The 25,852-nt window shown below is 56.2% G+C and overlaps 16 protein-coding genes across 16 annotated transcripts; 8 read left to right on the forward strand and 8 right to left on the reverse strand.

Moving 5' to 3' along the window:
* Positions 1 to 49: 49 nt before the first annotated feature.
* Positions 50 to 3,045, forward strand: BKA78DRAFT_352221 (uncharacterized protein; the record flags this gene model as incomplete). The annotated part of the gene is made up of 3 exons (XM_066891312.1): positions 50 to 365; positions 424 to 582; positions 638 to 3,045. The coding sequence occupies 3 exons, from the start codon at positions 50 to 52 to the stop codon at positions 3,043 to 3,045; spliced, it is 2,883 nt and encodes a 960-aa protein (XP_066745801.1).
* Positions 3,046 to 3,147: 102 nt separating this feature from the next.
* Positions 3,148 to 3,609, forward strand: BKA78DRAFT_123508 (uncharacterized protein). Its single transcript, XM_066882476.1, has one exon. It carries the CDS (start codon positions 3,250 to 3,252, stop codon positions 3,550 to 3,552), a length of 303 nt encoding a protein of 100 aa, XP_066745802.1. The 5' UTR covers positions 3,148 to 3,249; the 3' UTR covers positions 3,553 to 3,609.
* A 749-nt stretch (positions 3,610 to 4,358) lies between these two features.
* BKA78DRAFT_123535 (uncharacterized protein) lies at positions 4,359 to 5,003 on the forward strand. The gene has a single exon (XM_066882477.1). It carries the CDS (start codon positions 4,490 to 4,492, stop codon positions 4,964 to 4,966), a length of 477 nt encoding a protein of 158 aa, XP_066745803.1. The 5' UTR covers positions 4,359 to 4,489; the 3' UTR covers positions 4,967 to 5,003.
* BKA78DRAFT_123602 (uncharacterized protein) lies at positions 4,828 to 5,980 on the reverse strand. Its single transcript, XM_066882479.1, has one exon. The coding sequence runs from the start codon at positions 5,640 to 5,642 to the stop codon at positions 5,040 to 5,042; it is 603 nt and encodes a 200-aa protein (XP_066745804.1). The 5' UTR covers positions 5,643 to 5,980; the 3' UTR covers positions 4,828 to 5,039.
* Positions 5,494 to 6,346, reverse strand: BKA78DRAFT_312490 (uncharacterized protein). Its single transcript, XM_066888308.1, has one exon. It carries the CDS (start codon positions 6,312 to 6,314, stop codon positions 5,862 to 5,864), a length of 453 nt encoding a protein of 150 aa, XP_066745805.1. The 5' UTR covers positions 6,315 to 6,346; the 3' UTR covers positions 5,494 to 5,861.
* Positions 6,347 to 6,473: 127 nt separating this feature from the next.
* Positions 6,474 to 6,722, forward strand: BKA78DRAFT_352222 (uncharacterized protein; the record flags this gene model as incomplete). The annotated part of the gene is made up of 2 exons (XM_066891313.1): positions 6,474 to 6,494; positions 6,549 to 6,722. The coding sequence occupies 2 exons, from the start codon at positions 6,474 to 6,476 to the stop codon at positions 6,720 to 6,722; spliced, it is 195 nt and encodes a 64-aa protein (XP_066745806.1).
* Positions 6,723 to 7,094: 372 nt separating this feature from the next.
* Positions 7,095 to 8,985, reverse strand: BKA78DRAFT_123643 (uncharacterized protein). Its single transcript, XM_066882480.1, has 2 exons — positions 7,861 to 8,985; positions 7,095 to 7,788 (listed from the first exon to the last, which is right to left on the reverse strand). The coding sequence occupies exons 1-2, from the start codon at positions 8,642 to 8,644 to the stop codon at positions 7,394 to 7,396; spliced, it is 1,179 nt and encodes a 392-aa protein (XP_066745807.1). The 5' UTR covers positions 8,645 to 8,985; the 3' UTR covers positions 7,095 to 7,393.
* On the reverse strand, positions 8,952 to 10,634 carry BKA78DRAFT_352224 (uncharacterized protein; the record flags this gene model as incomplete). The annotated part of the gene is made up of 2 exons (XM_066891314.1): positions 8,952 to 9,526; positions 10,262 to 10,634. 2 exons carry the CDS (start codon positions 10,632 to 10,634, stop codon positions 8,952 to 8,954), a joined length of 948 nt encoding a protein of 315 aa, XP_066745808.1.
* Positions 10,635 to 11,200: 566 nt separating this feature from the next.
* BKA78DRAFT_352225 (uncharacterized protein) lies at positions 11,201 to 11,878 on the forward strand (the record flags this gene model as incomplete). Its single annotated transcript, XM_066891315.1, has 1 exon — positions 11,201 to 11,878. The coding sequence occupies one exon, from the start codon at positions 11,201 to 11,203 to the stop codon at positions 11,876 to 11,878; it is 678 nt and encodes a 225-aa protein (XP_066745809.1).
* A 165-nt stretch (positions 11,879 to 12,043) lies between these two features.
* Positions 12,044 to 12,741, reverse strand: BKA78DRAFT_294965 (uncharacterized protein; the record flags this gene model as incomplete). The annotated part of the gene is made up of 2 exons (XM_066886418.1): positions 12,044 to 12,139; positions 12,265 to 12,741. The coding sequence occupies 2 exons, from the start codon at positions 12,739 to 12,741 to the stop codon at positions 12,044 to 12,046; spliced, it is 573 nt and encodes a 190-aa protein (XP_066745810.1).
* Positions 12,742 to 13,678: 937 nt separating this feature from the next.
* BKA78DRAFT_250010 (uncharacterized protein) lies at positions 13,679 to 14,710 on the reverse strand (the record flags this gene model as incomplete). Its single annotated transcript, XM_066884526.1, has 1 exon — positions 13,679 to 14,710. One exon carries the CDS (start codon positions 14,708 to 14,710, stop codon positions 13,679 to 13,681), a length of 1,032 nt encoding a protein of 343 aa, XP_066745811.1.
* Positions 14,711 to 15,402: 692 nt separating this feature from the next.
* Positions 15,403 to 16,624, reverse strand: BKA78DRAFT_123756 (uncharacterized protein). The gene has a single exon (XM_066882481.1). It carries the CDS (start codon positions 16,326 to 16,328, stop codon positions 15,522 to 15,524), a length of 807 nt encoding a protein of 268 aa, XP_066745812.1. The 5' UTR covers positions 16,329 to 16,624; the 3' UTR covers positions 15,403 to 15,521.
* Positions 16,625 to 18,032: 1,408 nt separating this feature from the next.
* On the forward strand, positions 18,033 to 19,951 carry BKA78DRAFT_352228 (uncharacterized protein; the record flags this gene model as incomplete). The annotated part of the gene is made up of 2 exons (XM_066891316.1): positions 18,033 to 18,180; positions 18,231 to 19,951. The coding sequence occupies 2 exons, from the start codon at positions 18,033 to 18,035 to the stop codon at positions 19,949 to 19,951; spliced, it is 1,869 nt and encodes a 622-aa protein (XP_066745813.1).
* A 191-nt stretch (positions 19,952 to 20,142) lies between these two features.
* On the reverse strand, positions 20,143 to 21,073 carry BKA78DRAFT_123776 (uncharacterized protein). Its single transcript, XM_066882482.1, has 2 exons — positions 20,673 to 21,073; positions 20,143 to 20,622 (listed from the first exon to the last, which is right to left on the reverse strand). Exons 1-2 carry the CDS (start codon positions 20,985 to 20,987, stop codon positions 20,335 to 20,337), a joined length of 603 nt encoding a protein of 200 aa, XP_066745814.1. The 5' UTR covers positions 20,988 to 21,073; the 3' UTR covers positions 20,143 to 20,334.
* Positions 21,074 to 21,460: 387 nt separating this feature from the next.
* On the forward strand, positions 21,461 to 22,108 carry BKA78DRAFT_294968 (uncharacterized protein; the record flags this gene model as incomplete). The annotated part of the gene is made up of 1 exon (XM_066886419.1): positions 21,461 to 22,108. One exon carries the CDS (start codon positions 21,461 to 21,463, stop codon positions 22,106 to 22,108), a length of 648 nt encoding a protein of 215 aa, XP_066745815.1.
* A 241-nt stretch (positions 22,109 to 22,349) lies between these two features.
* BKA78DRAFT_123781 (amino acid/polyamine transporter I) lies at positions 22,350 to 24,772 on the forward strand. Its single transcript, XM_066882483.1, has 9 exons — positions 22,350 to 22,691; positions 22,749 to 22,769; positions 22,887 to 22,935; positions 22,991 to 23,066; positions 23,120 to 23,345; positions 23,393 to 23,513; positions 23,562 to 23,905; positions 23,962 to 24,084; positions 24,136 to 24,772. The coding sequence occupies exons 1-9, from the start codon at positions 22,590 to 22,592 to the stop codon at positions 24,676 to 24,678; spliced, it is 1,605 nt and encodes a 534-aa protein (XP_066745816.1). The 5' UTR covers positions 22,350 to 22,589; the 3' UTR covers positions 24,679 to 24,772.
* The last annotated feature ends 1,080 nt before the right edge of the window (positions 24,773 to 25,852 follow it).

Raw genomic sequence — 25,852 nt, forward strand, 5'->3', positions numbered from 1 at the left:
GTCCCTCCTCCATGCGCTCAGCCTGACCGTTGGATTCTACCGCGCGACCATGGAGTGGAGGCTGCTTCTCTCACCTGTTCTCTTGATTCTGTCTCTGCTCTCGCTTCTGCCACAATCGTTTGCGCAGACTGCTGAGGTCACGACCATTAATGGAGTCCGCTACGTCACCGCCACCGATGACAATGGCCAATCTGTCTACGTTCGCGACAACCGCCAACCTTCGCTCTACACCGGCAACTATGGCGACTGCCTGGGCGACAGCAGCATCAATGTCACTCGCTTCGACGCCGCCTATTACAAGGACAACATGACAGTCCTCTTCCACTTGGCTGGCGACACCAGCATCGTCGATGAAGGCCTCATGAGTGAGTCATGTTCCCTCAGCTTTTATTTTTGGCTTGCCGCGGCTAATGTTGAACAAAGTGTACATTGCCGTTTATGCTTACGGCGAGTCCCAATTCGAGCTCGTGTTCAATCCCTGCAACGCCAACATTGACAGCCTCTGTCCTATGAGGAACAACGTGTCGATAGAAGCAAACGGCATCATACCAATTGCCCCGGCCGACGTTGCGAACATTCCAAGTAAGTACAAAACCTTGTGCGTCCTGCAGGGATCTTCGGAATTGACGCATGGCAGCCATCGCGTACAGCATTCCCGACTTTGAAGGCCAGGCTATTCTCCGCATTTTTGCAAATTCGACCCAGCAGATGATAGGCTGCTACTCCGCCTCCATCACCAACGGAAACACATTTTCGCAGCCGGCCGCCGTTGGCTCGATCCTGGGAATCTTCACGGCCGTGGCATGCGTGGCGTCGGTGGCTACGGCAATCTATGGTTCCGACTTGCCCGTCATTCGCAAGCACTATGCTCACTCCATGTCGGTCTTTGTGGTCTTCTCGGTCCTCCAGCACATTTTTTATACCGGCGCCCTTTCGATGAACTGGCCCAGTGTCCTGGTCGCCTTCTGGAGCAATTATGCCTGGGCTGGCGGCATGATCTACACCCAAGAGATGCAAAACTCGATCAACAAATTCATTGGATCAAACAAGGGAAACACTACTGCGGTCGGGGCAGCCAGCACCGGAACAAACGACGCGAACGTGGGAGGCGGCTATGACATTACCAAGATTTACAAAAGAGGCGTTCCGCGGCTCTGGAGGAAGGATGTCCACTTTTTACATTCCCCAAAGTTGGAGCATGCCCTGCATAAGCGTTCGCTCGCCAACAGCTCCGACGGCTACTCCTGGTATGGACAACCCGTAAAACCTGGCCTTCCGTTGCCCGGGAATTACTCTGGATTCGCCGGCACCCTTGGAAGCGAGGGCATACCCGCCTCTAATGCCTTTACGACGGGCTTTCTCTGGTTCCTGATCCTAATCGTAATAGTCGCAGCATGCATTGTCCTGTTGAAGTGGACCCTGGAGTTGCTCTCCATGGCCAAGGTCGTTAGGAAAGATCGGCTGTCCTCGTTCCGCACCCATTGGATGGGCTACACGGCCTTGGCTGTTCTCAGGGTTCTGGTAATTGGATTCTTCATGCTAATGTTTTTGACGCTATTCCAATTTACCTACAAAGGATCCGCTGGAGTTACCGCCGTCGCCGCTCTAGTGTTCATCATTTTCTTCTGCGGCATGTTTGGCGCCGCTGCATATGCATGCCGCTACCGCATTACGGTGGGCAACTATGTCTCGGAGCCGGACCGCGTGAACATGGAACGTCGGAAGGTCCTTGGATTTGTCCCCTGGTACAAATTTTCTCGGGCCAGCTCGCATAAAGACGAAACTGGAAGAGTCTACTCCGGATCGCTCCCTTTTTGGCGCGTAAGTGCCATTGATCCGGAGTCGCAAAAGTCAATCCACGACGATGAGGACTACACCAAAAAGTTTGGCTGGCTTGCCTCGCGCTTCAGGCGGACCAGGTGGTGGTTCTTTTCCTGCTGGCTGGTCTACGAGTTCATCAGGGCGTGCTTCCTTGCAGGTGCCTCCGGACACCCTGTGACTCAAGTATTTGGGCTGCTGGTCGTGGAGTTTATTGCCTTTGTGGCGACAATTATCCTGCGTCCGTTTGAGTCCCAACGGCTGAATGCTTTGATGATTTACCTGCTTGGTTTCAGCAAAGTCTCGACTGTTGCATTGTCCGCAGCTTTCGACATTCGATTCAATCTTGCCCGGATCACGACAACCGTCATTGGCATTGTCATCATTGTGATTCAAGGAATCCTCACGATCTTTCTCCTGGTCGCAATCTTCATCGGTGCCATCTCCACCTACTTCTCCATCAAGAGGCACACTCCAACTGATGAGTTCCGCCCCCGCGGTTGGAGGGGCCACCGCGAAAAGTACTTTAAGCACCTCGACAAGGCAGAAAAGGACTTGCCACCAGAGCCGCCTGCTCCAGTCATTCCTCAAGAGCCTCAGGAGCCCAAGATTGGATTCAATGTGGGCTCAGTGCGTCGCGTGGCAAAGATTGAGGACGAAGATGAGGAGTTCATGGCCGAGATTGGTGATCCTCGAGAATCTGTTACCAGTGTGCCACCATACACGGATGAAAATGCGCCAGAACGAGAGCAAGCGGGAGAGACGTCTAACCAAGGTGGTCGCGCAAGAGCAGCAAGTCGGGCCAGTATCAGGAGCAATATGTCGTACACCAGTCTGCCGCGAACCGCTCGCGTCCATCGCGCTAGCTGGAGCTCTCGCGACTTTCTCGACATGGCAGGAGACCCCGAGCGCACCCGCATGGGTGGCTCGTCACACACTCTCCTCTCTGAAAACGAAAACAGGCAGAGCGGCGGACGCTCGCGAAACAACAGCCTTTCGCACAACAGAAGCAGAGCCGGCACGCCGACGCCCAACTTCACCGACAGCCGGCTGAATATCAACACGCGAATTGCGGAGATGGCTGAGGACCCGGAGATTCAATCGCCGCAAAGCATGCACACGGCGGATACTCACCACTCGTCTTCGAAAGCCGCGGCAACATCGGCTGCTCAAGACGACGAGATTAAGCCCGCCTCTGGCGAGAGCAGCAAGCGCTCGAGCACCTGAATATCACACCTCCTTACCCAACATCATTTCCTCTTTTCTTCGACTCTACACAAACGATTCACGATTGATGCAAAGATACATATGGGCGGGAGTTTTTGGGGGTTCAAAACAGAACTTTGGATGGGTGGGGCCCTTAAGCTCTCGCTCTAGCAATAGTCTGATTAGGAGACTCTCTAATCGAATGACTGATTGGTCATTGGCGGCATGGCGCGGAACAGGGCATTTTGGGGTATTCGGCGCGGCATATGGCATATCATCGTCTCTTTCCCTTTTTTTTTTTGGGGTCTTTGGTCTTTTTGTTGTTGGCACAAACACACACTCTCCTGGCACATATTTCGGGCCCGGCCAGCGGCTGCACATTTTCACTTTTGTTGTTTGTTCTCCGCACGAGAAATGCACGCGGAGCGGACGCGGAGCGGACTGAAGCGGAGCAAGTTTGAGCGGGTTGGATTGGTTGGGAAGTCGGACGTTGGTTCAAGGACATGGCTTGGCATGCATAGTGAGTGAGAGCATGCAAGCTTCACGAGTAGTCAGAAGGTACAGGGAGAGAGTACTTGGGCATATGGGGGCGAGAAAGCATAGCATAGCATGCATGCATGGCAGCCAGAGGCTGTTGTCAATCAGGCAAATACTAGCACTAGCATTGGCATCGTGCGTTGGCGCGCCGCTTTTGTACGTGTCGTTTTCTGTGCGCTGCGACTTTGGGTTTGCGGTGGTTTCTGGATGAATGACACGGCAGTCGAGCGTTGAGACTTGAGCGGTTGACTCCCCATCATTCTGCTAGACATTTGGTTGGACGTCAAGCCACACATCGCATCGCGCGTCTCTCGCCTCTCCACTTCGGGCTGATATCCACCCGTGCTCGAAGTGAGGTAAGCGGGGTGGGATGCGGGTGTCTTGTTCATTCGTCCACATTTCTCGTTTCGTCCTGACAATTTTTTCGTTTGCGCGCTTCGTTTATCCGCCGCCGCTCGTGTATGCGGCTTGTATCGATTCTGCGGGTCCCGGCTGAGAGCCAAATACTTGCTGGACGGATGGATGGGTTGATGGGTTGATGGATGGATGACTACATATCGAGCCGCCAGCTGTGTCGGGATTGGCCGTCGTGGTCGAGAGTAGTGTTGCGTTGCAATTGCCAACCATGAAGGTGGAAAGGTTGGAAAGAAATTCAAGACATATTGGCAGACCAGTCGGTAGACAGACGGACAGGTGAGATTCGATGCTGCTGTGTCAGCCTGGGCTGGCAGCGGGGGCTGCAGTGAGTGAGCAAGCTGGACGCGGGAAGCGGGACGCGGAAGCGGGACGGGTGGGTGGGTGTGGACGGACGGCTGACGGATGGAGCCAGGCAGAAATCTGCAAAGGAGAGGCAGAAACAGGGACACGGGAGAGCTTGCGGATCAATGGGTAAGAGCGAGTGTGAGTGGAGGACGGGAGAGCCTGTTGGATGTCTTGGGTGTCTTGGGTGTCTTGGGTGTCTTGCATCATCTCGTCGTGTCTCCACATCTTTTTGGGGGACGGGAGATGGATGGGGCGCTTGTTTGAGATGGGTGGTGTGGCTTTGGAAGGGCATGGGATAGCGAGCATTATTGAATGCGGTACCAAAGACTATCTTACAGTGGTGTGTAGAACGACTAGGTACCTCAAAAAGGCATCATTTTACCCAGTATCCAGATCTCCACGCTCTTCCCTCTCGACCTTTCACATAGGAAAACCTTCAGCTCTCCCCCCCCCCCTCTTCCCACATGTAAAGCAAGAAGACGAACAAGCGAAAGCAAAGATGGCCAGAAACTTGATCCTCTCGCTTCGCTTCCATGATTTGCAATTCGCAAGCGAGGCGCGTGTCCGGATGCGCGCACTGCGCTGCTCATCTTCCGCTCTCGACTTGGTCTGCGAAAAGAGGACGGACGGTCAGACGTCATGATGCGCTCGCTTTCTTTGCGAGGTGCGATCGGCCATCCAGTCCCTTGTTCATCTGGCGCAATGCCGACCCAATTTTACTCTTTTCCTGTGATGAATGCTCCTCGTGTAGTCGTGCTGTTACATAGTAAAGCAGACAGCGCGAGGAATACGTGCCTAAGGCTAGGTAGGTACCACCAGCAAGTGTCGCGTCCGCGATGCCCTACGCATATTAGTAGACAGGGATATACCCCCGTGCGCGCTGATGTCAAAAGGAACGGACCGAGCGGCAAGGAAGAGGGAGCAAGGAAGAGCGAGAAAAAATCAATCAAAATGAGGCTGGGATGATGCCCGGCTAGGACCTGGACAGCAAAGGGTGATCTTAGGCCTGTGACGTCATAGCTACAACCGCCCAGCTTTTCGCAAGAGCGCCGCTGAGGTGAGCCAGGAAGGGCGTGTGGCGGGGGGAGGGGATGGGATGGGATGCAAGTGGGATGTGGGAACAAAGAAGATAGGCATCGACGCGATGCAGAGAGAGGGAGGATTGGAGGACAGAAGGTTGGCAGGCAGGTTGGCAGCAAGCGAACGTAGTGGAATGTGCTAGTTGGCGCGGTGCAATGGCCGACGACCTGACATGACAGGACGACGGATGTGATTGATGCGAGTGACACGATGACATGCGCCACACCTTCTTTGCCCATCGCATTGCATCGCCTCTGCTGGGTGCTGTCTTCGCAGATCAACGATCATCAAAGGTCGATGTTCTCGTTCAATTCTTCAAATAAATCATTGAATATCCTGTGCCCTTGCTAGTCAATGTCGCATGTCTCTGGTCGTGCAACAAAGAAAAGGCAGCGAGATGGGCATTTGGCGAATGGGATGGCAATCTTGCATGGCGAATCGAGCGATGGGCATCCGTTTCAGGATGCGGACTCGCCGTTTCCAGGCAACACGTGCAGGCGCAAGCAAGGGGGGAGTGCATGAAAGTAGTAGTTGTCGAAGGAAGAAAGGAGCCACAGCTGCTGCAGGCAGGTGACGAGAATGACAAGCGTGATCCGGTTTCTGGCAGCTTCGTCCCCCTGCGCGGCTGCATCATGGTGGCGGGACACTACGCGACATTGCGATGGAGACGGCCGGATGGGGAAGCGCTGTGGCTGGTGAGCGGACGACAGATGCCCTTTTGAGGTGGAAATGGGCGTTTTGGGCGTTTTCCTGTTGTTGTTTGGCTTCAGGTTGGAGAAGATGAACCGTGTGTCCGAGCGTTGGGTGGGCCTGCCGTCATGTTGCCCTGTTACGTCATGGGTGCGTGCATCAAATCTGGCCTGGCAGGGCTGCACTATCGTCATTGATGGTGCAAGCTGCCACAGATACATAAGGAATGCGCCTTTCCTTTCTTCTGCCACTCTGCATCACAACAACACAACCCAATCCACTCAACTTCCTCCACGAGATACCCCCAATCGACTTTCACTGTCGCATAAACTCAGCAATCCTACATCTGAATCAACAACTACCACTCCAACACCTTCACCATGGGCGCAGTCGTGTCCTGCGTAAGTTATCCTCCATCTCCAGCCAAAGCAGCAGCGCGCTAACAACGCCCATAGATCAAGTCCGTCTTCCAAGCCATCGGCGCGGCCCTCATGGCCGTCGTCAACGGCATCGCCGGCATCCTCAAGGCCATCCTGAACGGCATCGTCGCCGTCTTCGACATCATCGTCGGCTGCCTGACCTGCAACCGCGCCGGCGGCCGCCGCAGACGAATGCGCAGCACAGTATAGAGAGGTGTGGGGAAAAGCCCAACCACATGAGGACGACTTGGGGGCGTTTGAGCCTGCGAGAAGCCTTCCTTTGAATCGCCACCTTTCGACGACGACCGCGCTCTTCTCGCACACCATTGCCAACCTTCTCACGACGCCCAAGTCTCCGCCTCACACCTCTACCACGTTTGCTCCGCGCATTCCCACCTCTACTTTCGATACCACAACAACCCTCTACGACTCGACACGAATCCTCTTCGCTTCTACACCGAGCATCAGAGCTCTCTATTCCCCACTTTTCTCTTCTTCTTGTTGCAATACCAGGCATTGCATTGCATAACGACGGAATTCGCTTTTGGGGAAGGAATCCAGATTTGTTGGGCGGAGGCCTGCGAGATGATACCCCCTTCCCCACAATGCAATACCCCCATCTTGCTTTTCTTGGAGTCGGCATTTTCATCGGCGGGTGCGGTTGCGGTTTGAGCCGTAAAGTGACGGCTGGCGAGTAGCGGTAGTGGTAATGCATGATTTCAACCAACATTTTGAATCTTCGGAGTGCTGTCTTGGCTATGTCGTGCCTTCGTTCTTCGTGGCTTTTGCCGTCTAAATGCCAATTTCCAGTCTCATGCATCAGGAAGCCTTCGAAGTCCTGGAAAGATTTCCAGTCAAAGCTCCACCAGCAAGTTCATCCTCTACGCCCACAGCTTCCACCACGACTTCTTCGCGCCCTTCGTCTCCCTCGCATCCGCAGGCACCTCCGCAACCACAGCCGCGCTTTCAGTCTCCGTCTCGCGCTTCGGCATGACGATCCGCGCCTTGACGCAGACCTTGCTGCCCTCGGCCTTTTCCAGCGTCGCCGTCCACTCCTCGGCGTCTGCCGCCAGCTGCCTCGGCGGATCCGCCTCGCGCTTCGTCATGTCCTTGCTCGGGGAGAGGTCGGTTTCGGCACCGCGCTCCACCGGTATGGCGGGTGGTGAGGGCGCGAAGCGGAGGACGTAGAACTCGTTGGCGCGCGTGGGCGCCAGGTAGGTCAGGTCGAGTTGGAGGGGCTGGACGCGTGGAGGGTGTGAGATGGGGGTTGGTTGCGCTGTTTCTTTCGAATGGGGGTCAGTCAATTGCTCAACATCGAGGAGTCTAATATGTTAGGAGGCAAACTCACCACCACCAAACTTGTCCTCCCACGCCCTCTCCCACCCCATCTGCACCGCCTCGATCAACACCGTCGCAATCGCGCCGCCATGCACCACCGTCGGCCACCCCGCGACGCCGCTGCCCGCCCAGCCAACGCTGACGCCCTGGTCCTTTTGCGCGTTCCACCACACGCGCCGCGGACCCAACAGGTGCTTCGACGCGGCCAATTGCTCGCCGACGAACCCGCCCTTGCCCTTGCCCTTGTGCTTCTCCTCTTCCTCGGCGTGGCGCTCCAGCTGCTCGCGCAGCTCCTCGCGGCCTGCCCGTCTGTCGCCCAGCTCGGCCCACCCGTCCTCCGCCATCAGCGCCTTGACGACCGGCAGCTCCTCCAGCCGCCCCTCTATCACCTCCAGCCGCTCCTTGCGCTCCTCGTCGCTCCTCTCGGGCGGCTCGCCGTACCCCAACGCCTTCTTAACCTTGTTAATCACAGCCGCGAGGACAATTAGGCCCGCGGCTACCACGACAGAGATGATAATCTTGGTCCACTGGCGCGGCAGCAGGTCGAGTAGCGACCGCAGCGATCGCGGGTACTGCACGTAGAGCTGCGGCTGCGGCGGGCGCGCCGCGCGTCGTTTGTCTTCTGAGGCTTTCCACTGCGCGTAGTCGACCGCGGGAGAGGGCCGCGCGCGTTTTTTGGCTGCGTAGGAGCGCGTTTGGAGGAGGGCGAGGCGCGTCGTTAAGAGGGCGTGGGGACGGAGGGCTTGCGAGCGGAGGACGGTCCGCATGGGCAGAGCGACTGCCCGGGGTATCATTTTGGCTGAGAGGTGGGTGGGATGAGAAGAGGAGGAAGAAAAATTTTCGGGGCGGTGATGAGAGAAAGCAGAAATGTTGAAAGGCACAGTTGTGCCGCAGATGGAGTGGAGGTGATGCCCGGCCAGGACAAGAGCTCGGGCCTGCTCCCGTCGGCTACACCCGCACCACTAGCTGTCACCTGTCAGGGACCATGTGAAGTTCACCAGGACAGCTCGGTCATGTCATCATACTCTTCCTTAGTACCTTCAAACCGTGGTGTCTCTAAAATCACCACAACCAGACCATCAAGATACACATGTTGCTCAATCATTTCGGCCCCAGCGACAACCCAAGCGACACCAGCAAGGGCGGTTGCGGCATGCGGCTCCCCGGCACGTAGACCCAACGGCTGTAGATGAACTCGACCGCCGTCAAAATCATAAACAGCCTCCACGTCAAGCTCCAGACGCGGCGTTTCTCTTGCGACAGCCCGTCGGACTCGGTCGAACCTCGAGAGTTGCGCCCCTCTTGCTTCTCTTGCTCCTCTTGCCTCTTTTGCCTCTCTAGCTCCTCTTGCATCTCCTGTCTCACTTGCCTCTCTCGCGCATTCACCCAATCGAGGGTGCTACGCGACCGTTGATACCGCCTCTTTTGCCGCGGCGACGCGTCGGGGCGTTTCTCCAGCCAGTCGAGCCAGCGGCGGATGTGCACCTCCTTTTCGTCGAGCTTGCGGTTTTGGCGGTCCAGCCAGGCCCACACACGTTGTTCGAATCGTTCGAACCAGCTCTGCTCGTCTCGGGGAGGTGGTTTTAGTGGTGGTTTTGGTGCTGGCGCTTTGTCGCTACCATGGTGCTTGGGCGTCTCCTTGAACGGCAGCGGGGCCGCCCGACTCTCGCGCGGAGCTTTGTCGTTGTTGCTTCCAGCGCGGCTGCTTGGAGGCGTGGCGTGTCTGGAAGACAATTGGACGCGTAGTTGGGCGAGCTATGGGACGAGCGATGAGGAGGGCGGCGCGTGATTGCGGGAGGATGAGCGACGAGAACTGGGGCCGCGGCATGAGTGGCCGGAGTATCATTTTCGGCAGGAAAACGGAGAATATGGCGCGGAGGGGCCAATTGGAACTTGAGGGCTCTTCGGGGTGTGGCGATCTTTTAAGATGGACTGAAAGAATTGTTGTAGAGAGGCACAGAACTTAGGTTGTGCTATGTCCTGAGGTGGAGAGGAGCTTGGGCCTCTACCTGACTGACTGTACTTTGTACCTTGGCAAAAATGTGGCACATTTTAATCCCTATAACTCTGTACAAAACACTTAGTATTCTAGTATCAAGCACGTAAGGCGCTTTAGTGCTTCCTACATGTTTATTATTTAAACAGAGATTTTCGCCTACTCTACAACCGTTTCAACCTCGCTGCTTTCTCTTGGTCGAGCTCCTGTATGTGCCACGACTTTTCTACCAGGCCTCGTACAGTACAAAGCAGCCCAGCACTCAGGCCCACCGACCATCATTTCTGCCTCGGTACTTGCCTACTGCGACAGCATTATTGGCCCCGCAGGCACGACAAGTGACGACTTCTGACGATGGAGGAGAAGTCGCTGGGATCCAACAAACCAACCAGTGCTACAACGCTACGCTACAAACCAAGCCGCCCCAGCAGGCCAAAAACAACCATCCAGGCGCCGCCAATCACGATGAACCTGCAGGTCAACCCCAGGACCGAAGGCCTTCGACCCAGATAGCCCATGTCATCGGCCACACGGCGCAGCGCTCGGACGGCGCAGCGCAGCAGCGGCGGAATCGTCTCGTCGCGCTCGCACTCGTCAAACAGGCGGCGGGTCTCCTGGACCTCGCGCTGGCGGCGCGCCTGCCATTGCATCCGCTCCAGCTCGCGGCGCGCCGGACCCTGGGCTCTCCTCCACGCCCGCGCGTCGGCCCGGCGCGCCAGGCTGCCGGCGAAGGCGACGACGGCGTCGCCGAGGGCGTCGAGCCGGCGGTCGCGCGTCGCGCGCTTCATTTTCTCGTTGGCGGCGGCGAGCGATTCGTGTATGGCTTTGGCTGATGACTTGGCATTGCAAGGGCGTTCGTTGCGAGGAGGAGGAGGAGGCTTCTGTGAAGAATAATGCGCCTGGAGGAGAGTTGGACGCGTGATTTGGCAAGCAACTGGACGAGCCACGCATGGGTGGATAGAGAGCGGCGAGAGGTAAGGCCGTGGTATGAGTGGCCGGGGTATCATTTCGAAAGTGCAGATTGAGAGATGAAGGGGTCGGATGCTGTGAGAGAGCTTTTCAGAGCGGTTGTAAGGAGACGGGAAGATGGAAAAAATGGAAGAATCGTTGTTTTGCACACTGTGCCGTGAGATAGATGGTAGGGAGCTTGGACCCTGTTAAGTTGTTGGTGTACCACCTCACTAGGGCAGGTAGGTTGACCCGCCGTGCAACCATGAAGGCTGGCACCTGAGGAGTCTCCATTTCATCGTCTCCTAAGCGCCCTCAAAGATTTTCGAGACTTCTCCCATTGAAACAATACATCCCTTTTCCCCTCTCGACCTGCCATTGCCATCACTCTCCCGTCCGTCTCAAAATGATACTCCGGCCCGCTCTGCCGCGGCCTCATCTCTCGTCGCTCGCCCTCCTCCACCCACGCGTCGGCGGCCTCCCACCACCACCTCCGCGTCCCTTCGTCCTCCAGACCCGCAATAATGCCTCGCAAAAGCCTCCCCACAACTCCTCACACAAGCCTCTTGACGACGACGACTTCAAGTCACCAGCAGGCAAGGCCACATTCCAAAAGATAGTCGAAGCCAACGAACAATCGAAGCGCGAGCACCGCAAGCACTGGGCCGACCACCTGGAGCACGACGACTTCGCCCGGCGCCTCACCGACCGGGCCGACGCCGCCAGCGACTCCGCCGTCGCCTTTTCCGGCCGGCTGATCCGCAGGATTGAAGCGTGGAAGTTGGGGCGAGCCCACCTCCGGGCGCGCGTGGCCAGGGCCCGCCGCAACGAGTTGAGGCGCCGCCAGCGCGAAAGCCTCGAGCTGCGCTGCTGGCTCGCCGAGTGCGAGCACGGCTACGGCTCGACGCCGCTGCGCCGGAGCGCCGCCCGCGTGGGGCGCTGGGTTCTGGGTGAGATGGGGGTTTTTGGTCCGAAGAAGCTCACGGTCGTGAGGTTCACGTGTCGATCGATCTTGTTTGGCGGCGCGTACATGTTTGTTTGCGTTCAGTGGGTCGGGCCTTTGCTGGAGCGCTTTGGGTTGTAGTCCTTTTACATCTGCTTCGTCAAGGAGGGTCAGTCGAAAAGTGGGAGAGATGATGGAAGGTAGTTGAGGCTATCCTGGTAGGCGTCATGATTGATAGTCTCTGATAGTGACAGCTAGGAGCCTGTATTTCCCCCGTCGTTCCATTCCCCACATCTCCCATCCTGTTCAATCCTTGAGCTCGTACTTGGGCGTGCCCATCTTCCAGCCATCCACCTTTTTCAGCTTCAGCGCGTCCAGATCCAAGCCCGTGATCATGCGGACCTGTTCAAATCTCCGTTAGCGAGAACCAATCCAACAATCAGAGAACCCAGCCAGCCGATCATCCATCTACGCACTTTTCCGAAAGACTCCGCAAGAGAAGATGAAGAGAAGAGGACAAAACTCACATTAACCGGCACCAACTCCCTGACCTCCTCACACATGGCCTCCATGAACCTCTCCCAATGGCCCGGCACCAACGTCGAAAAGGGACTGCAGCCGCACTTCTTGCAAAAGCGATGGCTGACCTTGGCATCACCAAAGGAATAGCCTCCCAGGACCTCGCCGTCCTTGTCCCAGCCGCCCTCAACCCCCTGCTTCTCCGCAGTGGGCCGCTCGAGCACAAAATCCTCCCGGTTGGGGTACACCAGCAGCGCCCCGTTGCGCGCGCAGATGCTGCAGTTGCAGCAGATGACGGGGTACTCGTGCAGCGGCGGCGAGATGGTGAAGCGGAAGCGGATTGCGCCGCAGTGGCAGTTGGCGCTGTGGGTCGACGACTCGGACGTCGCCTTGGGGAAGGCGTATTTGGGCTTGTCCCAGATTTCGCTGTCGTAGGAGCCGTTGGAGGGGTTGTTGAGAGTGGCGGTATTGTTGTTGTCGGTCATTTTGGTGGTTGGGGTCTGCGCTGAAATTGAGCTGGCTGACTGCGTTGAATTGATTGAGAATATGGAGAGAGAAAATGATGAGTGGATGCAGTGTAAAGGGCAGCGAGCGAGCGACCTATTTATCTTCAGCACAGCTGCATTGATCGTCGCACAAAGGACACTGTTGGCGGCCGAAGATGTCTCTCGCTGTCTCTGAGCGCTGTCTCTGAGCGCTGCCTCAGCTCTGGAAATCGTGGCTCACTAGCACTAGTTCCCCAGACTCTGACCGACAGTCCAATGTGGGGAACCGCTGATGTGAGGTGGGTGCTTGCTTCCTGGTGCCTGCTAATTCAAGATACTAGACAGTGGAGTCTTGATGCTGTGGTTTAGACAAGCGGTAGGTGGATGCAGGTGGAGGATGCGTCTCGCGAGATGGAGACCCGATTCGGAAACAATCTACGACCTTGGGCCTATGGTAGGGCTGGCTTCTTGCAGTCTGATTGAACAAATCCGATTGGGCTGGTGTGGAACCTTGGGGGCCGATTTACTCTGTGTTGGACGATCGATCGTCTGTTGTACAGACTGAAGCCTCTTGCTGTTCCACAAGCTCAAAATCACGCAGAGATGCGATATGCGAGTTGATAAGCCATTGCTGACAACAATAATTGGACGAGTTTTGCTCTGTCCAGAAAATCGATGGTCTCTAAGCCAAGCGGCTGGAAGCTGCTTGGGTGTCCTGATTAGAAGTGAGCGCTTACTGTCAGAATTAAGAACACCAGAAAAGTTGGAACAAGACATGATTAGGGGTATCTACTACTTGAAACGCATAAACTTTCAAGAACCAAAAAAGGAAACAGAGCCGGTCGTCCGTCGATCAAAAATAGAAGTCACCGCAGACCACTCCCAAGATAGCTTCTTTGAGAGGGAAGCAGAGAGAATAGCAAAGTCTGGGGCAAGATCACTCCGGCTTCTCAATGTAGTCCTCAACCATTTGGAGGAAACGTCCGCGATACTCGTCAGGTGTCGTGGTGATGCTCATAGGGCCCTTGTGAGCAAAGAAATTGAAGCTCTTGATCAGCTTGGTCATGAGCTTTGGCTGCGTCTTGTGCTTGGCCCAGAAAAAGTCGAGCACAACAGCACGATAGATCCACTTGCCATCGCGAGATGGGATGCCAGTGCGCCATGATTGCTCCTCCTTCGCCGGGCCAGGAATATCGCGAGCAGGCTCCGCCGGATACCGCACGAGGAAGAGGGAGTAGTCGACTGCGTTTGCTGATCTCAGCAAGGCCGTGTCCGCTTCCAGTAGCTTGATCAGCTCGTCACGGTCTTGCTGCGTTAATCTCAGCTTGTCTGGGAAGTGATCGACCAGGCGCTCCTTGACGCTGTCCGGTGCCAGCCTTCCGCCGGCAATGTCACGCTCGGGGTAGAAGTAGGTTGGCGGCTTGAGGTCGTAGGTCTCCCACTTCTCCTTTTGTTCGTCCGTCTCTTTGCCGTGGAGCACGTTTTCCATGACGACGTGGTGCGAAGGTGCGGTGCCGATGAAGCTGCCAATGGCAGGGCCGATTGCTTCGAGGAAGTCGGTGATGCGAACCAAGAGGCTGTTGGGATTGTTTGCCATGTGCTCTGCGTACTTGTCGCTGAGGTCTTTCATGAAGAACTCGTACTCGAATGCTCGGGGCAAGCTCTTGATCAAGAATTTGGAGTTTGGGGTCGTGAAAAAAGTTGAGCCTGAGTAGCCAAGATCACCGACTGGCTTCAATGAGGCGCCGCTCTTATCAGCGCTCCGGAAGCTCTCGCGGTACTCATCCTCGTCAAGCTTCCAGACATCTTTACGGAGGTGTTGAAAGACGCGGGGTCGAAATCTAGCAAGGACAAGCTGGAGGAAGGAGAAGAAGGCGCAGATGCGGGCGATCAAGGATGCATCCTTGGGCTTATCGTGAAAAATGGCGTTGAGGATTGAGCGGCTGATGCGGGCGTCGCGGAAGCCCATCCTGGCGGGAGCAAGCTAACGGCGTGATGAGTGTGGCACACCGTGCTGGCTTGGAGGAAGCTTGCCGACGACTGGAGAGACAGAAAAGTTAGGAGAGAAGTTGGTGGAGTTTGCGCCAGGAACGCTGCCAGCTCCCAGTTTCCTTGGTCCTTGCCAATGACGTCATGGTGTGCCAGAATGTCGGGTCCGTGGAAAGTGGTGGACGGTTTGTACAGCCAACATCACGTCGCTGATGTACAGCAGCTGAAATATCAGATACCAGCCGAATTGATACTTTAGGGACTTCTGCCAAGCGCATGTGGATACGGCCTAATGTTTGCTATCAGAACCTCGAGGTTTTCAGACCTCTCCACAGAAGACCTCAAAACAAAGCAATCAACAAGTCTGAGCTCTCAACTCACTCACTACCTTATCTCCACATGGCCATGGATTGATGGTCGATATAAATGCAGAACTCTCCCATCAATCACAATTGCTTCCAGGTGCTTCCTTTGCTTCAGCAGTGAGCATGAAAGCCTTTGTCAATCCAACCCCGCCGTAGACTGTGGTCAACTCCAAATCATGAGTGCTTGACTGGTTCCTACACGGACTGTGATTCTCATCCACACTTCAATTCACTCCTCGAAGCTGTCATTTCAGTACTATGGTTTTAGCACAGGGTGTTGGAGGCTGTAGACTCTCCTTTGGGTCACCTGAATTGCCCGCACATCGGGTTTTCTGTCCAGATGGCTTCCATTCAACGTGGGGCGAGGGCGTGGTCCAATGACAAGTTTAGCCGGGTCACTTCCAGCGCGCTTCTTTCATGGCGAGATCAGCTCCCGTCCCTGAGACTCAGCACCGAGCAGCGATAAGAAAAGAGGACAGTATCCTCTGTGCAACACCAGTGTAAGTTTTTGCGCTTCGGTAGTAAGGCTTCACACAACATTTTCTCCCGCAGGGTGCCACAATCAACGCAGACAGGGCGACCTCGTCTGCCGGTCCAGCAGCTCGCAAAAAGGCGAGGCCACACAAGGAACGCACGCCTCATTTCCCTGGCTTCACGTGCAACAGAACACCATTTACCCGGATTCATCGAGTCGGCGCAGCGCTTGGCCGGGGCGAGCGGGCGGCAATTGGCTCGCCCTGCTTGGCCAGTACCGGGGCGCGCGTCGAGTTTCGAAAAGCGGCAGGGCAGGGCGACGATGGTACGCGGCGCATTGGTGCTGGAGCGAGCGCATGATGGTTGCTGCGACGGTTGAATCTGGGGATGAAGCCTGTTGGGCAGGAATGTCGTGCAGGACGACGGCGCACGCATGATGGTTATTGCAGAATGCGGGGGGGCGGATGATGAGGCATGAGGCATGGCGTGCGGCGCCCTTTGGATGGCGTCAAGGAAGAAGGCTGCGCGGGTTTCTGGGGAATGACATGGGAAGAATCTTTTTTCGTGGTTGACGGGCGAGACCCTGAAGGGCGAGGGAGGCTGAGGGCGCGGTGCCGTTGCTGGTGTGACGGAGAGCGACGGGGAAAAGAGATCGGTTTGCGTACGGTAGTGCAGCAAACGGGAAACGGCTGTAGCATTGCACTCGATGAGGAGGTTGAAATGAAGGGCGTCGTTCAGGTACTCTTGTCTTGTATTCATGTCGCACGGTACCTGAGGGGGACAAAAGTCTAATTAATGTCAGGAATCCAGATCGGGATCAGGGCGGGCGCGAGCGGGCCGGGTCGAGCTGGCTGGTCGACGTTGTGGCTGCTGTGGCGTTGGTGCCAGGTGCGAGTCAGAGTTAAGGTTGAGGCTCTTTTTGGGTTGTGCATGGATCATGGTGGCTGCGGAACAAGTGCGTCACTATCAACTGATGGATTGTTTGGTTGTCGTCTCTGATCAACGCTGATGATGTGGGTAGCTGAAGTCTTTATCTGCGGAGTCGCAGGTTGGGGGCTGGCTGGCGCGGACAGGACGCGTACTGTCAGGATTTGCGACAGCGGTTTGCGGTGTGGTTGTGGCTATAGTTTCGCGGTCAGAGGATCTTCAAGAGATTTAGGGAGCGCAGCGAATGGGATGCCGTGGTGCAGTGAGCAGTAGGCGCAAACGCGTGGTGTTTGACGGTGGGCTTTGCGTTGTCAGGGAAGAAAAGGTCGGAGGATTGGCAGTGGATTCGGCATGTCATAAAGTCGGGCCCGATATCTGCGTGCAGAGCAACTGAAAGACCAAGCTTGCTTGACCGCTTGTAGGCCTGACGGGACGGAGCGCAGCCAAGAGCCTGAGCTGAGCAGAAGGAGATCAATGATGGGGATCCAAGGCAGACAACCGCCTTGGTCACAAAAAAGCAGGGAAGACGGGGCCTGACCTGACTCGGGTTTCAGCCAGGCGCCGACGTCAGCAGCAGAGAAATCTTCATTATTGACGGGATGAAAAAAGAAGCAAAGAGTCTGGGCAGCGGCAGCCGTTGTTCGAATGCAAGTGTTGCGGCGTTATGACGGCATGACCGGACGAGCTCGAGCACTGTGGAGATTCTGCACTCTCTGCCAGTGCATTTGTCTCGGTCGCGGGGTGATCGCCGGAGCGCCATCGGTGAGAGAAGATCATGAGAAAAAAAAAAAAACAAAGTACATGTCAAATAGCAGCAGCAATAATATGCATGGCTTGTAGGAGGCAGGGCATCCATGAGGCGCAGCGATGCAAGAAATCCGAAATAATTCTCAAAGGTTGGCTGCATTCCAGATCCACATGGTCGGGCCTGTGGCTCCCTGCGCGCCATCTCACACCGGCTCTGTGCAATTGGTCAAGGCAACGTACCTCCACACCATCTTTCTCGCGCTCGCTGTCAGACGCCCTCTGCTCGTCTTGTCCCGGCTGTGCCGGCGCCAACAGAACCCATGACAGCGACTGGTCTGAGACCAAACGGCACCAAGGCAAGACGGTTGTTGTTAGAGAGCACTGAGCGCTCAGCCACATGGATCTTCAGTCGCTTGCGCTCCCCGTCCCCTAGACGTCACTCTCTGTCACTGCTGCTCCGAGACCAAGGAATCCACCCTATCCCCAGGCAATCCTCGACCAAACCAGACCTGGCCCCTCCGTTGCTTCTTCTTTTTTCTACCACCCTTCCCCCCCTCTTCGTTCCTGCATTATTGCATCCCACGACCTGACCCTTCGCTTCTTGCTGTGCCTGTAGGTAGCCATCCTTGGCTGCCTGTCTCCGGTGCTTTTGGCCTTTGAACGTCCTTTGCTCTTCCACTTCCGGCGCATCGCATCAAGGTCCTGCACTCCACACTCTACCTCTCCGGACCAAGGCCTACTACCACTCTGCAACTCTTTTTTGAATTTTCCTACCACAGCATCGACACCATGCTCAGTAATTCCAAATCAGTAATAGCCTCCTCGGCCCTCTTCACCCTCGCCGCAAATGCCGCCAACCCGTCCTTCTCGCTGGTGTCGTCTGCAGCCCAGGCCAGCGGCATAGCTCAGACTATGCGCCCCGATTACGCTGGCTTTGGTGAGTGGCCTTTGCTCCCAGATAATCTTCGCTCTCTGACTCTTTCCCAGGTATCGAGCCTTCCAACTTGTTCTCGTACACTGGTGCCGCGTCTGCAAACGAATTCTCGGTCAACCTCATGCAGAACCTCGCAGACTACTCGGGAAAGCCGGGCCACATCCGACTAGGAGGAAACACCCAGGACTACTTCCTGTACAAGGTCGACATGAATGACTGGAAGGTGGCCAACAACCCCAACTCCAAGGGCCAAGGCTCAATCGCCAGCGATGCCGACATTATTGGCCCGCGCTTCTTTCAGGCCGTCAGTCGCTTTCCCAAGGGAACCCCCGTTACGTTTGGCCTGAACTTGGCCTACAATCTGGACGACTATCTCGACCAAATCACACTCATGGCCTCTGCTGCGCTCAACAATCTCTCCAACGTGGACCTGGTTTCCTTTGAAATTGGCAACGAGCCGGATCTGTACGCCCAGAATGGCTTCCGCACGGGCTCCTGGAGTGGTACCACCTACGTCAACGAATGGAAGACCAGGGCTCAGGCCGTCTGGGAGCGCGTGTTGTCGCCTGCTGGTGGCTGGACTCCCAAGTCGTTTGAGGGACCATGCACTGCCAGCACCATTGGAACCACGTTCGAAATCAACCAGCTCGTCTCCAACGGTGTGCAAGCCAAGGTGGGAACTGCTTCGACCGACTTCCTGGCGACGTGGAATCAGCACGACTATCTCTACTTCATCGATGTCTCCACGACTCCTCTGACGCTCGACTGGGTCATGAACCTGGACAACACTGTTTCCCAGTTCACCTACTGGAAGCAGCAAATCAACATTGGTCTCGAAAAGGGCATCCCTTACAACCTGCGCGAGATGCAGAGTGTGGGTCCTACGGGTGCGCACGGCGTGAGCGACACCCTTGGCGCTGGTATCTGGGCCTTGAACTTCTTCCTTTACGCCGCATCCCTCAATGTCTCCTCTGTGCAGATGCACATGACGGACAACTCGTATGCTGCGGCGTGGCAGCCCATTACCAGGAAGGGCCAAGGTCCCAATGTGCGCCCAGTGTACTATGCGTACGCCGCCGTCGCGCAGCTCATTGGATCTGGCAATGGTACCATGCAGATTGCCCCAGTCAGCGCATCGAACCTCGGTGACGGCTACAGCCCGTACGTCCGCGCGTATGCTGGCTACGCCAACGGCCAGCTGTCTTCCCTGACCGTCATCAACAACAAGATGGTCAACTCCACTGCGTCGACCAAGCCAAGCCAGACCTTTACCGCAACGTTCCCCAACGCCAAGGGTAAGACCCTTTACCTCAGCTACCTCACGGGTGGCGGCGCCGAGTTGACGTCGAACACGACGTTTGGCGGCATCAGCTACGAGGTCAGCGGAAACGGCAAGCCCACCAAGGTCAGCGACGTCCAGACCACCACCATTGACGGCAATGGTAAGGCGACCTTTACGGTTCGCGACAGCGAGGCCGTCATTGCCAACGTCGGGTTCGCCCTAGGCAGCAGAGCCGTCAGCTCCGCCGCCGACAGCTCGAAGCCAAACACGAGTTCGGGTGGAAGATCGGGCGAGCCCAGCACAACGTCGGCCATGATTGCGGCTACTGCGACAGGCCTAGCGCTGGGTATGACGGGTGGCGCTGCGGAGCCGACCGCCAAGGCAACTTCAGCTGCCGTTGCCATGGTGGCCAAGGGATGGGTCTCGCGCCGGGCCTTGTGGGCGTCAGCAATGGCGCTGGGGGCTGCCGTGGCGTGCTTAGCCGGCTGGTGATGACGACAGTCGATAATTGGACGGGTAATGACCGCCTTTCTTCCATCTCGTTTGGATGCATACGGGTTGGGGCCTCTATTTTCTTCTTCGCCAATATTTTGCTTTTGACGAATTTTTTCACCACCCGCCTCCCAAGCGGTCCTGACGTGGTGTGGTGGCAGCCTGGTTTCTAGCACATTGCCTGACTGTTTCGACCCCACGCACGGGCACGGCCATCTCCTTTTTCTCTCTTACTCCTCCTGACGACGATACATAGACGCATTGGGTTCGCATCTGCACACCTGCATTGGGCGCATCATGGGGTTCGGCGTTTTTTCTTGGGTTGAAATGGACAACTTGGCGCTCCTCGAAAAAGGTGGAAACTACCCACTTTTCCTTAGCTGTCAAGAACTTGGCTTCTGCTGAAGGAGCTGATGGCGAGGGGCTCTCTCCTGGGCGACGATTGGGGGCGGTTCGGGAACGATCTGGTTTTTCCAAAAAGCAGCTTTTTTTCGAGCGGCTTGCTTGGTCGGTTGGTGCGAAAATGGGTCCGTCTGCCGCTTTGTCTTGGGGAGGTCTGGGACGACGTTGATGAAGTCGATGATTGGATCGGAACGGATTGGACTGGACGGACGGGGCCGGACTGATAATAATATGAAGTCGACCATTGACGCTCTCTTGACGAAGTTTGTCTAATTGTGTGTGTCAGTTTCTTCTTGCGCCTCGACCAAATCATGCTTACCATGTCTTCACATCTACACACATCGCCCATCTGCCCGGCCCTCCCCCAGATTCTCACCCCTGACGATGTATGTGCCGTCGATCCCCGATGCAAAAAGCGGCCGGCGGAGCGGGTACTTGCTTCTGCTGCCGCTGTCACGGCTGCAGCTATCCGTCCATCCGCCTGTCGATAAGGACCCCGGCCAAATGCAAATTGAGACACGATATCCGCGACGCGATGGCGCTGCCGTTGGGCAAGCGGATGGACAGGCTCATCATCACTCACACACACGCAGATGAAAGACATGGAAGCAAAAGTCCAACCAAGAATGAACATGAGAGTAATGACAGTAGAGAGCAAAGTTGCGATGCGTTGGTCGTTGGGTCAGGCAAAGACGACGGACGACGGACGGCGACACGACGTCGGTTTTTACCTCGCCGGCCAAGCTTTTTTCTGAGACTGTGCTGGATCATGGGTTTGCTTGCTTGCTTGCGGCCGACTACTTGGATCATGTCGACTGCTGTGGCTGGTCTGGCTGGTTGGGTTGAACCTTATTTTCCTGAGTCAATGTCTTGGTGCCCGGCGGAGGTAGAGATGGGGGAGGGGAGGGGTGGGGCGGAGCGGGATGGAGCGGGGCGGAGTGGTCTGCGTTGAAAGTTGGAGCGCTGGAATTGGTTCTGTAGGTTTGCTTTCTTTTGCGCACATGGGGTGCTCTGTAAGAAGATGGGTATTTCTGCTGCGTTCATATTTCCTTCGCTCTGTTGTCCAAGCTGGAGGCTGGCTTGGTGTGAGTGAATTTCACGGGCAGCATGCGTCAAGCTCTCCATGACCGTTCCGCCTCTTCACTCACTCAACTCACCTGCGGTCATCAACGTCAAAGAGCATACGAAGTGAACATTCAGATATCTCTTTCCATCGACTTCTCGTCGACCCCCCTTCATCGCTCCACTACAGCATTGGGCAGCGCACAGCAGCCACAGCACAGCACACAGGAGCTAACTCCGGCCGCTCCAGTCGCGCGTCGACAAGTGGCAGCGCAGCGCATCACATCGCATCAAGCAACAGCCACGACAGCCCAATACAGCTTTCCCCTCAAGCACGTCTCCTTAATCAGGCAATTACCGGGGAGCCAGAGCGCCAGTCAGCCATTGTCAATACCCGCCGCGTCTCTTTTCACCCCGTCATTTCATTGGCAGCAACGGATGAGGCACGACAGGCACGAGGCAACGTTTGCGGCGGCCGCGGACATGCCTCGATTCCGGAATCAAGGGCCGTGGCCGACATACGCGATTCGATTCCTTCCCGTGGCTGCGGGCCCCACACATGCGGGAGGGGCGGGAAGGAAGGAGGGGTTGAAGAAGATCTCTCGTCGTCGACTTTTCGTGAAGTTTCTCAAGACCGGCACCATCGTCACGGCGCTTTCCTCACAGCGACTGATGTACGCCGAGCGCCTGTAATGTTGTCTCGACTGATGACTTTGCAGGCGTAACATTGAGCCGCTGTAAGTCCTGGCCGGTCCGACACCGCAGGACAATTTTTTCGTTGGATGACGCAACCAACAGGTGAGATATGGCGCGCCTTCCTAGCTAGAAGCAGTGATAGGCGTAAAATCCATCGAAAGAAAAAAAAAAAGAAAGGAAAAAAATTAGATTAGATCTCTATTTGCGCCGGGCCGGTGGTGCATGCCAGCCCTATTTTTTCTGTAGGAGGACTGTGAGACTAGACTGCTACATACAACAACATCCGGACATCGACACGACCTTCGCCACCCGATAGAGGATCCACTGCTGGTAGGTAGCCAGCCCGACGGACGACAAGGCGCCGCAAACACGAAAACGACGAGACCGGGCAACGGATCGTGGCTTCGGCAGTTGGCAGGCAAAAGAGAGCTTTGGGCATCACCCACATCGGATTTCCACCACCAACCAACCAGCCATCATGGCTCCATCCGACGTCTTGGCGCAGGCGAGCAGCAGCCAAGAGCCTGAATTCGACTCGGAGGGAGAGTCGCTCAACAACACCAAGGACGCGGCCGTTCTTGTCAGTATACCTTGGAGTAGCCGTGCAATGGTTCGTGGACTGACATCAGATGTGTAGAAAAACTTGGGTTACAAGCCTGTATTTCTCCCCCTCCTCCTCCTCCTCCTTCGCCCGTCTCCCCCCGTTGCATGTCATTTGTGCTCGCGAGATCCCGTGATTTGGTCCCGATTTGAGATGTTGATGTTGGGATTGTAGGTCCTTCACCGGACGTACACCGTCTTCCACAACTTTGCGACTTCGTTTGGTTTGTTTCTCTCTTCTTGCAACGCCATCGCGCAATGCTGACCTTGTGAATGCAGCGGCATTGTACTTCGTCGGCGGTGTAAGAACGACATTTAGTACCGGAATTGCAGCCGGCGGTAACCTTGCGTACTGGTAAGAACTCGCCAAGGGGACGGTCGGACTCGAGGTTGACTTTGTAATTCCAGGACCTCCTTTATTGTCTCGTGCGTCTTCTCCTTCATCACTGCCGCCGCCATCGCCGAGATATGCTCGTCCCTCCCGCTGGCCGGCTCCATCTACCTGTGGGCTGCAGAGGCTGGCGGTCCTCGCTTTGGTAGACTCTTTGGCTTCATCGTTGCGTGGTGGAGCACTACGGCGTGGACGACGTTTTGTGCATCGAACACGCAGGCGACCGTCAACTACTTTCTATCCGTGGGTTGTCCCTTGATCTGTCTTGCTGCGCGTCTGACCATCTCCAGGAAATCGTCGTCTTTAACCTGGACTTCCCTTCCGACACCAGCTCTGTCAAGTTCAGAGCAGTCCAATGGATCTGCACAGAAGTCATGCTGGCAGTTGCCGCATTGGCAAACCTGATGCCGCGTAAGTTGCTTGCTCTCATACATTTGCTACCATTCTGACCAAGTGCAGCAAAATACTTCCGCTCCATCTTCTGGCTCTCGTCGCTGGTCGTGCTCCTCGACTTTGCGTTGAACATGATTTGGCTGCCGATTGGGACCAAGAATACGTATGGCTTCCGTTCTGCTCATGAGGCCTTCATGACGACCTACAACGGCACCGGAGCCCCCGCAGGATGGAACTGGTGCCTTTCGTACCTTGCGACTGCGGGTATCCTCATCGGCTTCGACGCATCGGGCCATGTCGCTGAAGAGACGAAGAACGCGTCCGTTGCGGCTGCTCGTGGAATTTTCTGGAGTACCATTGTCAGCGGTCTTGGTGGATTTGTCGTCATGATTCTGTTCCTTTTCTGTGTGGTAAGTTTGATACTCGGTGAGCTTGCACCATTGTTGCTGACGAAAAGTCTCCCTAGCCCGACGCAAACACTCTTTTCTCTTTCGGAGGAGAACAGCCGTTTGTGCCCCTGTACGCAGCCATCCTAGGAAATGGCGGCCACATCTTCATGAACGTCGTCTGCATCATCGCCCTCTGGCTGGTAAGTGCAACCAACCCCCTTTTTGCACAGCACGCGCTGACCATCCCTCAGAACACGGCCATTGCCATCCTGGCGTCATCCCGTCTCGTCTTCGCCGTCGCCCGTGACGGCGTCCTCCCGTGGTCGAGCTGGGTCTCGCGCGTCGAAGACGGGCAACCGCGCAACGCCGTGCTGGTCGTCTGGGGCGTGGCCTCGCTCATCAGCTGCAGCATCCTGCCGTCGGCCGTCGCCTTCACGTCGCTCGTCTCGGCGGCCGGCGTCCCCACCGTCGCCGCCTACGGCCTCATCTGCCTGGGCCGCCTCATCTGCACGCCCAAAACCTTCCCCAAGCCCGCCTGGAGCCTGGGCTGGCTGAGTAAGCCGTTCCAGTTCATCGCCGTCTTCTGGAACGGCTGGGTCGTCGCGGTGCTGTTTTCGCCGTACGAGTTCCCCGTCTCGGCCGCCACGCTCAACTACGCCCCCGTCATCATGGCCATTGTCACCGTCTTTGCCCTCATCTCGTGGTGGGTCATCCCTGCCGAGAAGTGGCTGCCCAGCCAGCGCATCCAGGAGGTCCTCGAGGCGCCCACGCCGCCGGGCGAGCGCAGTGAGTGAGCTCGTTCAACACGGATATCCTCACCAGCTCCGTAAATATCTGTTATTTCCTTCTGTGCAAAGCATGGCGTGCGTAGAGAGAGAAAGAACAACCTTAGACCATCATAGACTAGTAATCGTAGTACCCACCGCTTTTTGCGCCTGATGTTTTTTGTTCAGGAGACGGCCGGAGAAGAACCACAGGAGAGATGTCAATGAATGATGGCCGGACGAAGAAGCATGCCGATGATGCGCCTGTGTGTAGCCAGAAGCTCGGAGAGCTGCTCTGCCGTGCGCCATCCAAAAACACAAGCGCTGCTCCTCCCCCAACCCCGTCCCTCACCGTAGGTTCACCAAAAGCTCTTCAGTCTCAGCCGTCAGCCCAAACCCGACGGCCCGCCGGCCACACACTCGGCCCAACGCCCCCACACCCCTGCACTTTCCTCCCCAAACCAGCCTAGCGGCCAGGCGCTCCGGCCCGAAACGCACACTCCAAAAGCTCTGGGCTCCGCTTGCTCTCTCGCTTCACTCCAAAAACCCACTCCACGACGGCTCTTTCCAACAACCAGCAACAAACATCTTCGATGGTCTAGTGGTGATGATTTCCGCTTGTCAAAGCATCTGCTCTAGCAAGCGCGGGAGACCGGGGTTCGATGTAAGTTCACCGCATCTAGCAAGGTGTTTGGCGCAACAGTATCATTAACAATCCTCGCAGTCCCCGTCGGAGAGAGAGTTCTCATACCAACATCCGCAGAAATGTGATTTCTTTTTTTTTGGATACTTGGGATATGTTTGATGTGATTGGTGTGATGCAAACGCGACTACCTCAAGGCTCATGTGGCTATTGCTCCTGTGCCATGTCTGCCGTTTTTCATGTCGCAGAACAAGATCACCACGTGTGTTTCTGTCACCTGTTTCCCGGTACTGCTGCTGCTTGGCATGTATAATGTGCTGCGGCGATTTCATAGCTGTACCGGCCCTTTTGGGGCAGTACATTCTTTTCCTCTCTGCCGCCGTGTGGTGGACTTTGACGCGGCTGTTTGCGGTGCTGTCTTTTTGGCATGCCATCACCAGCGTGTGGACAATGAGGAACACGACTTGACTTTGGTCACCGCTACTAGGTTCGAGCTGCTCAAGTACATCCAGATGTCCACCGATTCACCTGCCTGCAATTTGTTCAGTCGCATTGAGACTT

The sequence above is a fragment of the Phyllosticta capitalensis genome (genome assembly GCF_038381095.1).
Source record: "Phyllosticta capitalensis strain CBS 128856 chromosome Unknown BKA78scaffold_4, whole genome shotgun sequence".
In the NCBI taxonomy this organism is placed as follows: Eukaryota; Fungi; Ascomycota; class Dothideomycetes; order Botryosphaeriales; family Phyllostictaceae; genus Phyllosticta; species Phyllosticta capitalensis.